The 15,254-nt window shown below is 41.4% G+C and overlaps 1 protein-coding gene across 1 annotated transcript in view; it reads left to right on the top strand.

Moving 5' to 3' along the window:
* The first annotated feature begins 10,660 nt into the window (after positions 1 to 10,660).
* The window catches only part of erfl1 (Ets2 repressor factor like 1), a 43,974-nt gene continuing 39,380 nt past the window's right edge, over positions 10,661 to 15,254 (top strand). Inside the window, exon 1 of the mRNA XM_038813062.1 lies at positions 10,661 to 10,724. Coding sequence (XP_038668990.1) covers positions 10,661 to 10,724 — 64 coding nt within the window. The remainder of the gene's footprint in view (positions 10,725 to 15,254) is intronic.

Raw genomic sequence — 15,254 nt, forward strand, 5'->3', positions numbered from 1 at the left:
AGTCTGTGTGTGTGCTGGTGTTCAGATTCATGGTGCAGTATAAACAGACTGTGTGAGCAGTTGTGTTAAGAATTACGATGCAGTATACACAGTCTGTGTGCGTGTGGTTGTGTTCAGCTTCATGGTGCAGTATACACAGTCTGTGTGTGTGTAGTTGTGTTAAGTTTTATGGTGCCATATACACAGTCTGTGTGTGTGCTGCTGTTCAGGTACATGGTGCAGTATAAACTATCTGTGTGAGTGGTTGTGCTCAGAATCACGATGCAGTATACACATTATGTGTGTATGGTTGTGTTCGGATTCATGGTGCAGTATACACAGTCTCCGTGAGTCGTTATCTGCAGATTTATGCTGCAGTATACACAGTCTGCATGCGTGTGTGTGTGTGTTGTGTTCATATTCATGGTGCTTTGTACACAGTCTCTGTGACTGGTTGTGTTCTGATTCCTAGTGCAGTATACAATTTAGGAGGAACTTCTTCACCCAAAGGGTTGTGAATCTATGGAATTCCTTGCCCAGTGAAGCAGTTGAGGTTCCTTCATTAAATGTTTTTAAGGTAAAGATAGATAGTTTTTGAAGAATAAAGGGATTAAGGGTTATGGTGTTCAGGCCGGAAAGTGGAGTTGAGTCCACAAAAGATCAGCCATGATCTCATTGAATGGCGGAGCAGGCTCGAAGGGCCATATGGCCTACTCCTGCTCCTAGTTCTTATGTTCTTATGTTTTTACACAGTCTCTGTGTGAGGATTTGTTCAGATTCATGGTGCAGTATACATAGTCTGTCTGTGTGGCTGAGTTCAGATTCATGGTGCAGTACACACAGTCTGTGTGAGTCGTTGTGTTCAGATTCATGGTGCAGTGTACACAGTCTGTTTGTGGTTTTGTTCAGATTTATGGTGCAGTACACACAATCTGTGTTTAGGTACCTGGTGTAACATGCGCAGGCTGTGTGTGTGTTGGTGTGTTTGGATAGCTTGTGCAGAGTACACAGTTTGTGTTTGTGGTTGTGTTCATATTCTTGGTGCAGTATGCACAGTCTGTGTGTGTGGTTGTGTTCAGCTACCTAGTGTTGTGTACACATTCTGTGTGAGTGGTTGTGTTCAGATTCAAGTTGCAGTATACACAGTCTGTGTTTAGGTACCTGGTGTAACATGCACAGGCTGTGTGTGTAGGTGTGTTTGTTTGTGGTTGTGTTTAGATTCATGGTGCAGTATACAAAGTCTCTGTGTGTTGTGTTCAGAGTCACGGTGCGGTATGCACAGTCTGTGTGTTTGTCTGTATGTCTGTTTTCATATTCATGGAGCAGTGTACACAGTCTGTGTGAGTGGTTGTGTTTTGATACCTCGTGCATTATACACAGTGTCTGTGTGTGGTTGTGTTCAGATTCATGGTGCAGTTTCCACAGTCTGTCTGAATCGTTGTGTTCAGGTTCATGGTGCAGTATACACAGTCTGTGTGAGTGGTTGTGTTCAGATACCAGGTGCAGTGTACACAGTCTGTATGTGTGTGTGTTTAGATGCCTGGTGCAGTATACCTAATCTGTGTGAGTGGTTGTGTTTAGATTCATGGTGCAGTATACACAGTCTGTGTGTGTGGTCCTGTGTTCAGATTCATGATGCATAGGACACCGTTTGTGTGTGTATGTGTGTGTTCAGATTCGTGGTGTAGTAAACGCAATTTGTATGTTAGTTTTGTTCAGATTCATGTTGCAATAAACACAGTCTGTGTGTGTGTGTGAGTGCTTGTGTGTGTGTTCAGATGCGTGATGCAGTGTACACAGTCTATGTCTGTGTGACTGTGTACCGATACTTGGTGCAATATACCCAGTTCTATGTCTATGTGTGTACTGATACCTGGTTCAGCCCTTGTCTGTGTGCAGACACCTGGTACAGTATACACTGCATGTGCATGTTGTTGTATGAGTTTCCCTTGAAGAAAGGTTTTTATGTTATCACATGGCATTAGTGTTGTCATTTTGTGGGTGGAGCTGGGTTGTGGCTGTGAGGTGTTTTGGTTTCAGTTTGAGTTTGGACTCAGAAAGAAAAAAATGTGTTTTGCCTGTTTCTCTCTATTTTCATTTTAAATATCTGTTCCAGTAAAAAGTCCATTGGTTGTGGATACCTGCCTTGGTAACTTAAAATATATAGTTTGCTGCAATAAGTCCACAGACGCAAAAGTCCCTCCACCAAAATTCCTTTTATTTACAAAACCAACAGCTGGACAACCAGGTGCATTCAGCTCACTGTCTATACTGGGAGTGTAGAGGATCTGACCGTCCCTGTTATATACACAGAAAGGGGTTCCCTGATTGGGCCACGAATCAGGGAGCTTCTATTCTAATTGGCCACTCTCAAAGGACTGGCCTATGTCATTACATTTGTTTTCTGGGAAAGTGTTTGAATCTGCTGGTTGAGACTGGTTCAGAATCTTAGAGAAAGGACCAATTTCATTCAAGTGAGAACACAGTGTGCTGGGCCATGCACTTGAAAAGGGTGTTTGTGGTTTATTGGATTTTGTTATCGAATTGGATCAGTTAAAAGGGGAATTCATTAAGTGTTATACATAGATTACTGTAGCTGTGTGGTGACTTTATGTTTGTAATTGATAGAAAATCTTGCTTATGTTTTCATATCGATATATGTTAACTATATTCTTAGAATAAACCTTGTTTTGATAAGGCCAGATAGGATGCTTTCTATGGTGCATCTGTAAAAGTTGGTAAGAGTCAGTGTGGACATGCCGAATTTCCTTAGTTTCCTGAGGAAGTATAGGCGTTGTTATGCTTTCTTGGTGGTAGCGTCGACGTGGGTGGACCAGGACAGATTTTTGGAGATGCGTACCCCTAGGAATTTGAAACAGCTGACCATCTCCTCCACCCCTTTGATGCTGACAGGGGTGTGTACAGTACTTTGCTTCCTGAAATCAATGACCAGCTCTTTAGTGTTACTGGCATTGTGGGATAGATTGTTGTCACTGCACCACTCTACTAGGTTCTCTATCTCCCTCCTATAATATGACTCATCGTTATTCGAGATCCGGCCCACTATGGTCGTATCGTCAGCGAACGTGTAAATGGAGTTGGAAACAATTTTTGCCACACAGTCGTGTGTGTACAGGGAGTAGAGTAGGCGGCTAAGTGCACAGCCTTGCAGGACCCCGGTATTGAGGACTATTGTGGAGGAGGTGTTGTTGTTTATTCTTACTGATTGTGGTCTGTGGGTCAGAAAGTCAAGGATCCAGTTGCAGAGTGGAGAGCCAAGTCCTAGGTTTTGGAGCTTTGATATGAGCTTGGCTGGGATTATGGTGTTGAAGGTGGAGCTGAAGTCAATAAATAGGAGTCTGATGTAGGAGTCCTTGTTGTTGAGATGCTCTAGGGATGAGTGTGGGGCCAGGGAGATGGTGTCTACTGTGGACCAGTTGCGGCGGTATGCGAATTGCAGTGGATCAAATAATTCTGGAAGTATGGAGGTAATGTGCTTCATGACCAACCACTTGAAGCACTTCATTATGACTGAAGTCAGGGCCACCGAACGGTAGTCATTGAGGCACATTGCCTGGTTCTTCTTTGGCACCGGTATGATGGTGGTCTCCTTGAAGCAGGTGGGGACCTCAGAGCGGAGTAGGGACAGGTTAAGATGTCCGCAACCACATCTGCCAGCTGGTCCTCGCAGGCTCTGAGTGCGCTGCTGTTGGAGATACTGCTTGGCTTCACTTTGGAGCCTGTTATGTTGTTTAGGCCTTGCCACAACCACCGAGAGTCTGTCACGCTAGTCTGTGACTCTAGCTTGGTCTGATATTCCCTATTGGCATCTCGGATGGCTTTGCGCAAGTCGTACCTGGATTTCTTGTATCGGGCATGGTCGCCTGTATTGAACATCTCAGACCTGTCACAATCTCGCAATTGAGCCATGGTTTCTGGTTGGGGAATGTACTTTGGCACGCAGTCGTCCACACATTTGCTGATGACGTCTGTGACGGTGGTGGCATGCTCATTTAAGTTGGTCACTGAGTTCTTAAAAATTGACCAGTCCACTGTCTCTAAGCAGGAGCTCTTCTGTTTCCTCGGACCAGCACTGCACAACCTTCTTAGCTGGATTCTCCCGCTTAAGTTTCTTCTGTATGCTGGGAGAAGGAGCACAGTCTTATGGTCAGATTTTCCAAAGTGCGGTCGGGGGATGGAACAGTAAGCGCCCTTGATTTTTGAGTAGCAGCGGTCAAGAGTGTTGTCACCCCTGGTGAGACAGGAGATGTGCTGGTGGAATATTAGCAGTACACTCTTGAGTATATGTTATGGATGTTATGGATAGCTGCGGAGTAAAACAATTAAAATCAACTGCGTACTATCCAGAATCGCAGGGAGCGTTAGAAAGATGGCATCAGACATTAAAGACAATGTTGAGGGCTTATTGTCAAGATTATCCAGAAGATTGGGATAAAGGAATTCCACTCGTACTGTTTGCAAATAGGGATGCACCTGATGAGTCAACAAAATTTAGTCCTTTTGAACTAATTTTTGGTCATGAGATAATAGGACCACTTAAATTGATGAAGGAGAAATTGGTGGGTGGCAGTCTGCGACTACATGATTGGATTAAGTGTCAAATTTTAGGGAACAGTTAAATAGAGCTGGGGAATTGGCTAGACAACATTTAAAAGTTGGACAGTATGTGATGAAAGAGGTAGCGGACAAGAAATCCAAAGTTCGTAGTTTTGCCAGTGGAGATAAAGTTTTAGTGTTGTTACCAGTGGTAGGTAAACCTTTAAAAGCTAGGTTTTGTGGACCTTATCAGATTGAAAGGAAATTAAGTGAGGTGAATTATGTGGTAAGAATGCCAGATAGAAGGAAAACTCACCGAGTGTGTCATGTGAATATGCTTAAAAGATACTTTAAAAGGGAAGGAGAGAAAAAGGAGGAAGTTTTAGTGATTTTAACTCAAAATGAAGGACCGAATTCAGACGACTCTGAATTTGACATTCCTCAAATTAAATTGGATAATTATTGAGTTGACTTGCAGAAGAAAAACGAACTGACCTGCAAGTTATTAATATCACAGGGGCAAGTTTGTGGAAATACATTGGGAAGTATTAAAATGGTTATGCACGATGTAGATTTGGGAAATACTGTTCCAATTAAACAACTTAACCCAGACTTAACCCTCTAAAATTGGCACAGGTTCAAAAATAAATTGAAAGTATGCTTTAAAATGGCATAATTGAAGTGGGTTACAGCGCATGGAGCTCGCCCATAGTGATGGTACCAAAACCAGACATAACCCAACGATTGTATGTGGATTATAGACAGGTTAATGCAGCTACAAGAACAGACAATTTAGCATGAAAAACGCCCCAGCCACATTTCAATGGTTAACTAACAAAGTGAAGGGCAGCATGGTGGCGCAGTGGTTAGCCCTGCTGCCTCATGGCGCCGAGGTCTCAGGTTCAATCCTGGCTCTGAGTCACTGTCCATGTGGAGTTAGCACATTCTCCCAGTGTTTGCGTGGGTTTTGCCCCCGCAACCCAAAGATGTGCAGGGTAGGTGGATTGGCCACACTTAATTTCCCCTTAATTGGAAAAAATGAATTGGGTACACTAAATTTAAAAAGAAAACTAACAAAGCCATTTCAGGATTACCCAATTGTGCGGTGTACATAAGATTATCTGGTGAATTTTAGTCCGACATGGAAAGAACATTCAAAGCATCTGATGGAGTTATTCGATCAACTTCAGGAGGCGGGTTTGGTGATAAACCTAGCTAAAAGAAAGTTTGGAAAAGCCCAAGTCACTTTCCTTGGCCATACAGCTGGATATGGACAAATGGTCCCACGGGATGTGAAAATTAAAGTTATTGGTGAGTTTCCAATACCCTCCACACGAAAGGAAATAATGAGATTTCTTGGCATGAGTGGGTTTTACAGTAAATTTGTGCTGAATCTTAGCAGCGTGGTTGCTCCACTGACGGCTTGCTGAACAAATGTACCAAATTTCAATGGACAGCAGAGTGTCAACAGGCATTTGGTGGCCTGAAGGCTGTGTTAACCACTGGTCCTGTGTTGGTCACCCCAAATTACATGAAACTATTCAAGGTGGCTATCGATGCGAGTGATCTGGGCGTAGGTGCTGCGCTCTTGCAAGAAGATCACGAAGGAATAGAGCGGCCTATTGGGTATTTTTCCAAGAAACTGAATGATCACCAGAGGAAGTATTCATCAATTGAAAAGGAGACTTTGAGCTTGGTGCTGGCTTTGCAACATTTTCACATTTATGTTACCAGCAATTTGTCTGAAAGTATCATATATACTGATCAAAATCCATTGACGTTTTTGGAGAAATTTAAAGATAAAAATGCCAAACTGTTTCGATGGAATTTATTATTACAGCCATTAAATTTAAAACTTATACATTTTGTAGGACGAGAAAACGTCATAACCGATGCTCTGTCATGAATGTGATGAAGAGAAGCAGGTTCAATGGTGGAAGACAAAGAACTAAAATCAACTGTAAATGGTTGCCTGTTTTGATGTTTTAAAATGTATGTATGTTTATGATCAAGTGTTAGGAATGGGCAAATGAAAAGGTAAAAATTGAAAACATCTTTGCAGTTGATGGTTTATTTTTTTATTGGGGGGAGGTGTCATGTGAGTGTTGCTTTAAGAAAGGTTTTTGTTTTATCACAGGACTTCAGTGATTTCATTGTGTGGGTGGAGCTGGACTGTGGCTGTGAGGTCTTTGGTTTCAGTTGCAGTTTGTACTCAGAAAGAGAAAAGAAGTGTTTTGCCTGTTTCTCTCTATTTCCATTTTAAATATCTGTTCCAGTAAAAAGCCCATTCATTGTGGATACCTGCCTTGGTAATTTAAAAATATTGTTTGCTTTCCGGAAAGAGTTTGAATTTGCTAGTTGAATCTGGTTCAGAATCTTAGGGGAAGCACCAGTCCCATTCAAGGGGTTTGTGGTTTATTGGATTTTGTTATTGAATTAGAACAGTTCAAGGGGGAATTCATTAAGTAATATACACAGATTACTGTAACTGAGTGGTGTCGTTATGTTTGTAATCCCATAACAGCCTTCCCGAACAGGCGCCGGTATGTGGCGACTAGGGGCTTTTCACAGTAACTTCATTTGAAGCCTACTCGTGACAATAAGCGATTTTCATTTCATTTTCAATTGATATAAATTCTTGCTTGTGTGTATATATATATATATATATGTGTGTGTGTTAACTATATTCTTAGAATTAACCTTGAAGTGTCTCGGGACTCTGATGAATCATACCTGAGCAAAGGCTTTTGTGCTCACCCTAGCCAAAGTCAACATAAAGGTTGTAGGTCAGGTGAACTCCATAATACATCTTGGAGTTTCTAAGCCCTGGCCCTTAACAATGTATGTGTTCAGATACCTAGTTCAGCATACACAACCGTTATGTGTGTCTCCAATGGTGGGTGAGTATACCCAATGTCTATGTATATTCAGATACCTGGTGCAGTATATACAGTATTTGTGTTTGCCTTCAGACACCTGGTGCAATATATACAGTCTGCATGTGTGTTCAGAATCCTGGTGCCATATACACAGTCTGTGTTTATGTTCAGAAACCTGGCACAATAAACATAGTTTGTTTCTGTGTATTCAAGTACCTGGTGCAGTATACACAGTCTGTGTGTGGCTGTGTTCAGACACCTGGTGCAGTATACACAGGCTGTGTGTGGCTGTGTTCAGACACTTTGTGCAGGATACATAGTCTGTGTGTGGGTGGGTGTTCAGATACCAAGTGCAATGTACACAGTCTGTGTGGTTGTGTTCAGGTTACTGGTGCAGTATACACAGTCTGTGTGTGTGGATGTGTCCAGATACCTGAGGTAAGATAAACAGTCTGTGTGTGTGTATTTCTGTTCGGATACCTGGTGCAGTATACACATCTGCATGTGTGTGTAGATACCTGGTGCAATATACACAATCTGTTTGTGTGAGTGTGCTCAGTTGTCTGGTGCAGTATACACAGTGTGTGTGTGGGTGTGTACAGTGTCATATACACATTCTGTGTCTATGTGCATTCAGATTCCTCGTGCAGTATACATAGTTTGTGTGTGGGTATGCACAGATACCTGGTGCACTATACGCAGTCTGTATGTATGGATGTGTTGAGATAGCTGATGCAGTATATACAGTCTGTGTGTGTTCAAATACCTGGTGCAGTACACAGTCTGTGTGTGTGTGAGTATATACAGTTACCAGGTGCAGTATCCACAGTCTCTGTGTGTGTTCGGATACCTGGTGCAGTATACACAGCCTGTGTGTTGAGAAACTTGATGCAGTACAAACAGTCTGTGTGGGTGGGTATGTTCAGATACCTAGTGCATGGGCGGCATGGTAGCACAGTGGTTAGCACTGTTGCTTCACAGCTCCAGGGTCCCAGGTTCAATTTCCAGCTTGGGTCACTATCTATGCGGAGTCTGCACGTTTTCCATGTGTCTGTACGGGTTTCGTCCCGGTGCTCCGGTTTCCTTACACAAGTCCCGAAAGACGTGCTTGTTAGGTGAATTGGCCATTCTGAATTCTCCCTTGGTGTTCCTGAACAGGCATCGGAATGTGGCGACGAGGAGATTTTCGCTGTAACTTCATTGTAGTGTTAATGTAAGCCTACTTGTGACAATAACGATTATTATTATGTATACACCATTTGTGTGTGTGTGTATGGCCAGAGATCTGGTGTGGTATACACAGTCTGTGTATTCGGATACCTGGTGCAATATATATATAGTCTGTGTGCAGGTGTGTGCATTCAGATACACGGTGCATTATACACATTCTGTATATGTGTGTGTACAGATATCTAGTGCAGTATATAGTCTGTGTGCAGGTGTGTGCATTCAGATGCACTGTGCATTATACACATTCTGTGTATGTGTGTGTACAGATATCTAGTGCAGTATATAGTCTGTGGGTGTGTACACATATCTGGTTGCAGTACATGTTGTGTTACAAGTAGTCGTTTAATTGTGATCAGTTGCATTATTTGACTGGACTCCATTCTTGGTATCATTGCATGTCGCCCGCCTTTATTTATATTAGTTTAATTCCCTTTATTCTGTGTGCCTGATGTTGAGAATTCATGTTTGAGTTGAAACAATTTGTACCTTCCAGAGGTTTTGACTTTGGAAACAAAAACAAGTGGTTTGAATGGGCTGGATTGTGTGTGTGTGTTTGGGGGGGGGGGGGGGGCGGGTTGAGGGTGTGGGGCCCGAGTTGTTGAAACGATTCTGGAAGGTAACTAAATAAATGATGATAGATGGCACTGCCTGTCACACGGGCGCAATGGCCTTGGGCTTAAATCTTGCAGTTTAACTTGCTCGCCGGCCCAGACTGCTGATACCGGGCTGGCTGCCTGCACTTGACGCTTGCTGGGGCGGCTGCAGCAGGCGGGGGGGAGAGAACGCTGACCCTCGGTTGGCAGTCCAGGGACGGGTCGCTGTTCCCCGCACGCCAGAGACAGGAGCGGGGAGCAAAGAAGGCGACGTTTCATCGCCAAGCTCTATTTGTGTTTGTGCGAGGACAGCTTAAAGCTTCAACTCCCCCGCCACCCCCAACCTCCTGAACACAGGGGGGCGGGGGAACAAGATAGATGAATTGAGTTAGAAAATTATCAAACGTGACACTGACTGCAGTTTTTGGAGGATTTGAGGGGGAATAGGTGAGGAGAGAGAGACACACACACAAGCAGAGAAGCTTGCTGCTGACTGGCATCTGCGGTGTAACAGGATTCAGCCGGGTGGATGAAATTTAGGCATTTCATCGGCAAGATAACTTCGGGGATGATTGAAATGCCGGCTCCTCCAACACCATTCATACTGAAACATTTCATTCCGTTTCGTTGTTTTTAAATATGCCTACATGCAACATTTTGAAATTTCTAACATCTTGAGTGGTACCAATTAAAAAAAACTTCATACAAAACAATTTATTCAGACAGGACGTTTAGATGTTAATGGAGATATATTTCAATGTTTTGGCTTTAGATATATATCAGCTTTAAAGATGACTTTCATTCTATTGATTATTTTAATACCACACTTTCAATGTAGCGTAAACATTTTCAAACACTTCTTGCCCGCAAATAATGGGTTTGCTGTAAATAGCTACACTCTTATGTCACACATTGGGTAGTATTTTTTTTTACTGTTTTTTTTTTTTGCAACTCGCATTTTGGGTTGAAACGTGATGGTTTAATGATCCCCAGATGGAACATTTGAACTCGTCTGGAACCGTTATATTTTTGTGCAACATCGGTAATATTTATAGATCTGTTCCGTTCATAACAAAAATATCCACGATGTGTTAACTTTTGTCTGTGTTTGTTTTTAATGTTATATAGACTTTGTTTGGGGCTTCACACCTGCGGACGTTTTAATACCCCGGAGAAGCAACGTGCAATTTTAAATGCATACTTTTTCAAAAATGTATTTGGAAACCTGGAACGAATGTTTTAAAAATCGATAGATTTGCTTTTATATGTGTTTAAACTTCATACGGGTTTGTTTAAACCGCGTTAACTCGATCTTATTTTTAAAGAATAATTCCTCGTGAATGATTGGCTCCAGATTGTTTAATTTCTAAATGATATTGATTTAACTCCTTTTCTTTCAGATCTGTTGCCAGTTTATCAGCCATGGACTGTAACTGTGTTTCTGATTTGCTGCTGACTCCACCTCTGCCCACTCTATGGACTCCAGGTATATTTTTATAAAGTGTCCTATTCGGCGAAGGAAAACTCCACTAAGGAACAAACATGTATATTGAATTTGAAGGTGAAATGGAGTTGCGCCAGACACTGGTGGGCAGGTTAGAGCCGGTTTCGTCAGGGTCCAGGGTGAACCCAGTGGCTTTCAGCTATCCACCCGGGGCTTAGGCGAATGTCCCTCTGCCTTTCCGAGGAGGTCAGGACTGGAGGGAGAGGGGGGGGGGGGGGGGAAGGGCAGAAAGAAAATGGATATAAAGGGATGGATGTGGGGGTTGAGAGAGGATGAGGGAGGCAGAGGAAGTGTGATGGAGAAATAGAATGAGGGAGACAGTTTGTGTGTGAGGGGGGGAGAGAGAGGAAAAAAGTGAACGATGAGGGGGAATAAAAAGAGAAAGTGTGAGGGAGAAATTGAAGGACAAAAAGGGAGTGAGAAAGAGGAATATATAGAGAGAGAGAACGTGTGAGGGAAAGTTGAAGACAAAAAGAATCAGAAAGATAACGTGTGAGGGAGAAATAGTGAGAGAGAAAAGGGGAAGTATGAGAGAGCGAGGGTCATAATGAAAATGACGAGAAGGAGGGAGGGGGAGAGATAAAAAAATAGAAACGTGAAGGAGGAAAAATAGAGTGAGGGAGAAATTGAAGGGGAAGAGAAATAGAGAGGAACAGAAAGTGTGAGGGGGAGATAGTAACGGAGAAAGACAAGAGAGAGAGAAGGAGAAAAAGCAAGCCAGGGAGAGAGGGAAGAACAGAAAGAGGATAAGTGAGAAAGAGAAGGACGGATGAGGGAGGAGAGAGGCAGCAAAGGAGAGGAGAGAGAGAGAGGGGGGGGGGGTAAGACAGAAAACGGGAAGAGGAAGAGTGAGAAAGGTGAGGCGGAAAGAGAGAACGAGGGAGAGAGAAAGCGAGAGGTGGTGGGAGAATAAAGATTTGGGAATAGAGAGGGAATAGAAATAGAGCGGGAGGGAGACAGAGAGATGGAGAGTAAAGGATAGAGAAAAAGGGAGGGAGAGGGATGGATTAAGAAAGGGATAAAACGGAGAAAGAGGGAGGGAGAGAAAGAGGAACAAGATACTTTGAGGGGATGTAAGAAGGAAAGAGATAGCGAAGGGAAGTATATATTGAAGGAAGGGGATACTTGCATTGGAAGCGAGGCTGCAAGGGTTCGCGTAGGCAGGTGGCTGGGTAGCCTTTAATGAAAGGCTAAGTAAATTGGGTTTATATACTTTGGAGTTTAGGGAATGAGACATGATCTCGTCGGAACATTGATGTTTCTGAAGAGGGTTGTGACCGGGCACACACTGAAAGCTAGTGTTCCCCCCTGCCTGGTGCTGGCACAGGGGGAACAATCATTTCGCACTGAGCTGCACGAAATTCCTTCCCTCAAACAGAGGTGAAACGTTGGAATGATTTACACCAGAGGGTTCTGCATGATCCTTCAGCGAACACACACACTCACGGCTGGGACAGGCTGAGCTATGGACTCGGAGGGAATCAAGGGCGAGGAGAGCCGGCGAGAATGGAATCTGCGGCCAATTATAAGGCATGGTGGTCTTTCATGGCAATGCAGAGGGTCAACACATGCTCCTGTGTGCTTATCTTCAAATCGGCGGCTAAATTTGTCTCTAAAACAGTCGATAATACCGTCACTACATTTGTCTATGTCAATAACGCTAACAGTGTCTAACGATAATAATGGAATTTCAAACATTTATGACAATTCTGGTGCTAACATTGTCTACTAAAGTAAGCAAATGGTTGACATAAAAAGTATTTATGCCAGAATGACCAAGGCAATCAGTGAGCTGTATCAATGAATGCAAAGATGTCTAAAGCAGTGACCATGTAAAAACCTGAAAAACAATCTCAGAAATAGGTTTAAATCAGTGATTATAATACTGTCTCCAACAGTGACGATAACAGTGACTATAACAGTGCATATAACAAACAGTGCCTAAATATAAAGTGAATAAAACAATGTCAATAACAGTGTTTATAAATGTGACTATAGCAGTGACTATATCAGTGTCAGTAACAGCGTCTATAATATTGACTAGAACAGTGACTCGAACAATGACGAGAACAGTTTCTATAACAATGTATACAACAATGTATACAACAATGACTATAACAGTGACTATAACAGTGTCTATAACAGTGTCTATAACAGTGACTATAACAGTGTCTACAACAGTGACTATAACAGTGACTACAACAATGACTATAACAGTGACTATAACAGTGTCTACAACAGTGACTATAACAGTGACTATAACAGTGACTATAACAGTGTCTATAACAGTGTCTATAACAGTGACTATAACAGTGTCTATAACAGTGTCTACAACAGTGACTATGACAGTGACTATAACAGTGTCTACAACAGTGACTATAACAGTGACTATAACAGTGACTATAACAGTGTCTATAACAGTGTCTATAACAGTGACTATAACAGTGTCTATAACAGTGTCTATAACAGTGTCTATAACAGTGACTATAACAGTGACTATAACAGTGTCTATAAAAGTGACTATAACAGTGTCTATAACAGTGTCTATAACAGTGACTATAACAGTGTCTATAACAGTGACTATAACAGTGTTTATAACATTGACTATAACAGTGTATATAACAGTGACTATAACAGTGACTATAACAGTGTTTATAACATTGACTATAACAGTGTCTATAACAGTGACTATAACAGTGACTATAACAGTGTTTATAACATTGACTATAACAGTGACTATAACAGTGACTATAACAGTGTCTATAACAGTGACTATAACAGTGTCTAGACAGTGTCTATAACAGTGACTATAACAGTGTCTACAACAGTGACTATAACAGTGACTATAACAGTGACTATAACAGTGTCTATAACAGTGTCTATAACAGTGTCTATAACAGTGTCTATAACAGTGTCTACAACAGTGACTATAACAGTGACTATAACAGTGACTATAACAGTGACTATAACAGTGACTATAACAGTGACTATAACAGTGTCTATAACAGTGTCTATAACAGTGACTAAACAGTGTCTATAACAGTGTCTATAACAGTGTCTACAACAGTGACTACAACAGTGACTATAACAGTGACTATAACAGTGTCTACAACAGTGACTATAACAGTGACTATAACAGTGACTATAACAGTGTCTATAACAGTGTCTATAACAGTGACTATAACAGTGTCTACAACAGTGACTATAACAGTGACTATAACAGTGACTATAACAGTGTCTATAACAGTGTCTATAACAGTGACTATAACAGTGTCAATAACAGTGTCTATAACAGTGACTATAACAGGGTCTATAACAGTGACTATAACTGTGTCTATAACAGTGTCTATAACAGTGACTACGACAGTGTCTATAACAGTGTCTATAACATTGACTATAACAGTGACTATAAGAGTGTCTATAACAGTGACTACAACAGTGTCTACAACAGTGACTATAACAGTGACTATAACAGTGTCTATAACAGTGACTATAACAGTGTCTATAACAGTGTCTATAACAGTGTCTATACCAGTGACTATAACAGTGACTATAAAAGTGACTATAACAGTGTCTATAACAGTGTCTATAACAGTGTCTATAACAGTGTCTAGAACAGTGTCTATAACAGTGTCTATAACAGTGACTATAACAGTGTCTATAACAGTGACTATAACAGTGTCTATAACAGTGTCTATAACAGTGTCTATACCAGTGACTATAACAGTGACTATAAAAGTGACTATAACAGTGTCTATAACAGTGACTATAACAGTGTCTATAACAGTATATATAACAGTGACTATAACAGTGACTATAACAATGACTATAACAGCGACAATAACAGTGTCTATAACAGTGACTATAACAGTGACTATAACAGTGACTATAACAGCGACAATAACAGTGTCTATAACAGTGTCTATAACAGTGTCTATAACAGTGTCTATAACAGTGTCTATAACAGTGACTATAACAGTGTCTATAACAGTGACTATAACAGTGTCTATAACAGTGACTATAACAGTGTCTATAAAAGTGACTATAACAGTGTCTATAACAGAGTCTATAACAGTCTATAACAGTGTCTATAACAGTGTCTATAAAAGTGAGTATAACAGTGTCTATAACAGTGTCTATAACAGTGACTATAACAGTGTATTAACAGTGACTATAACAGTGTCTAAACAGTGACTATAAACAGTGTCTATAACAGTGACTATGACAGTGACTATAACAGTGTCTATAACAGTGACTATAACAGTGACTATAACAGTGTCTATAACAGTGACTATGACAGTGACTATAACAGTGTCTATAACAGTGTCTATAACAGTGACTATAACAGTGTATATAACAGTGTCTATAACAGTGACTATGACAGTGACTATAACAATGACTATAACAGTGTCTATAACAGTGACTATAACAGTGACTATAACAGTGACTATAACAGTGTCTATAACAGTGACTATGACAGTGATTATAACAATGACTATAACAGTGTCTATA

The sequence above is a fragment of the Scyliorhinus canicula genome, chromosome 12 (assembly GCF_902713615.1).
Source record: "Scyliorhinus canicula chromosome 12, sScyCan1.1, whole genome shotgun sequence".
NCBI classification, from domain to species: domain Eukaryota; kingdom Metazoa; phylum Chordata; class Chondrichthyes; order Carcharhiniformes; family Scyliorhinidae; genus Scyliorhinus; species Scyliorhinus canicula.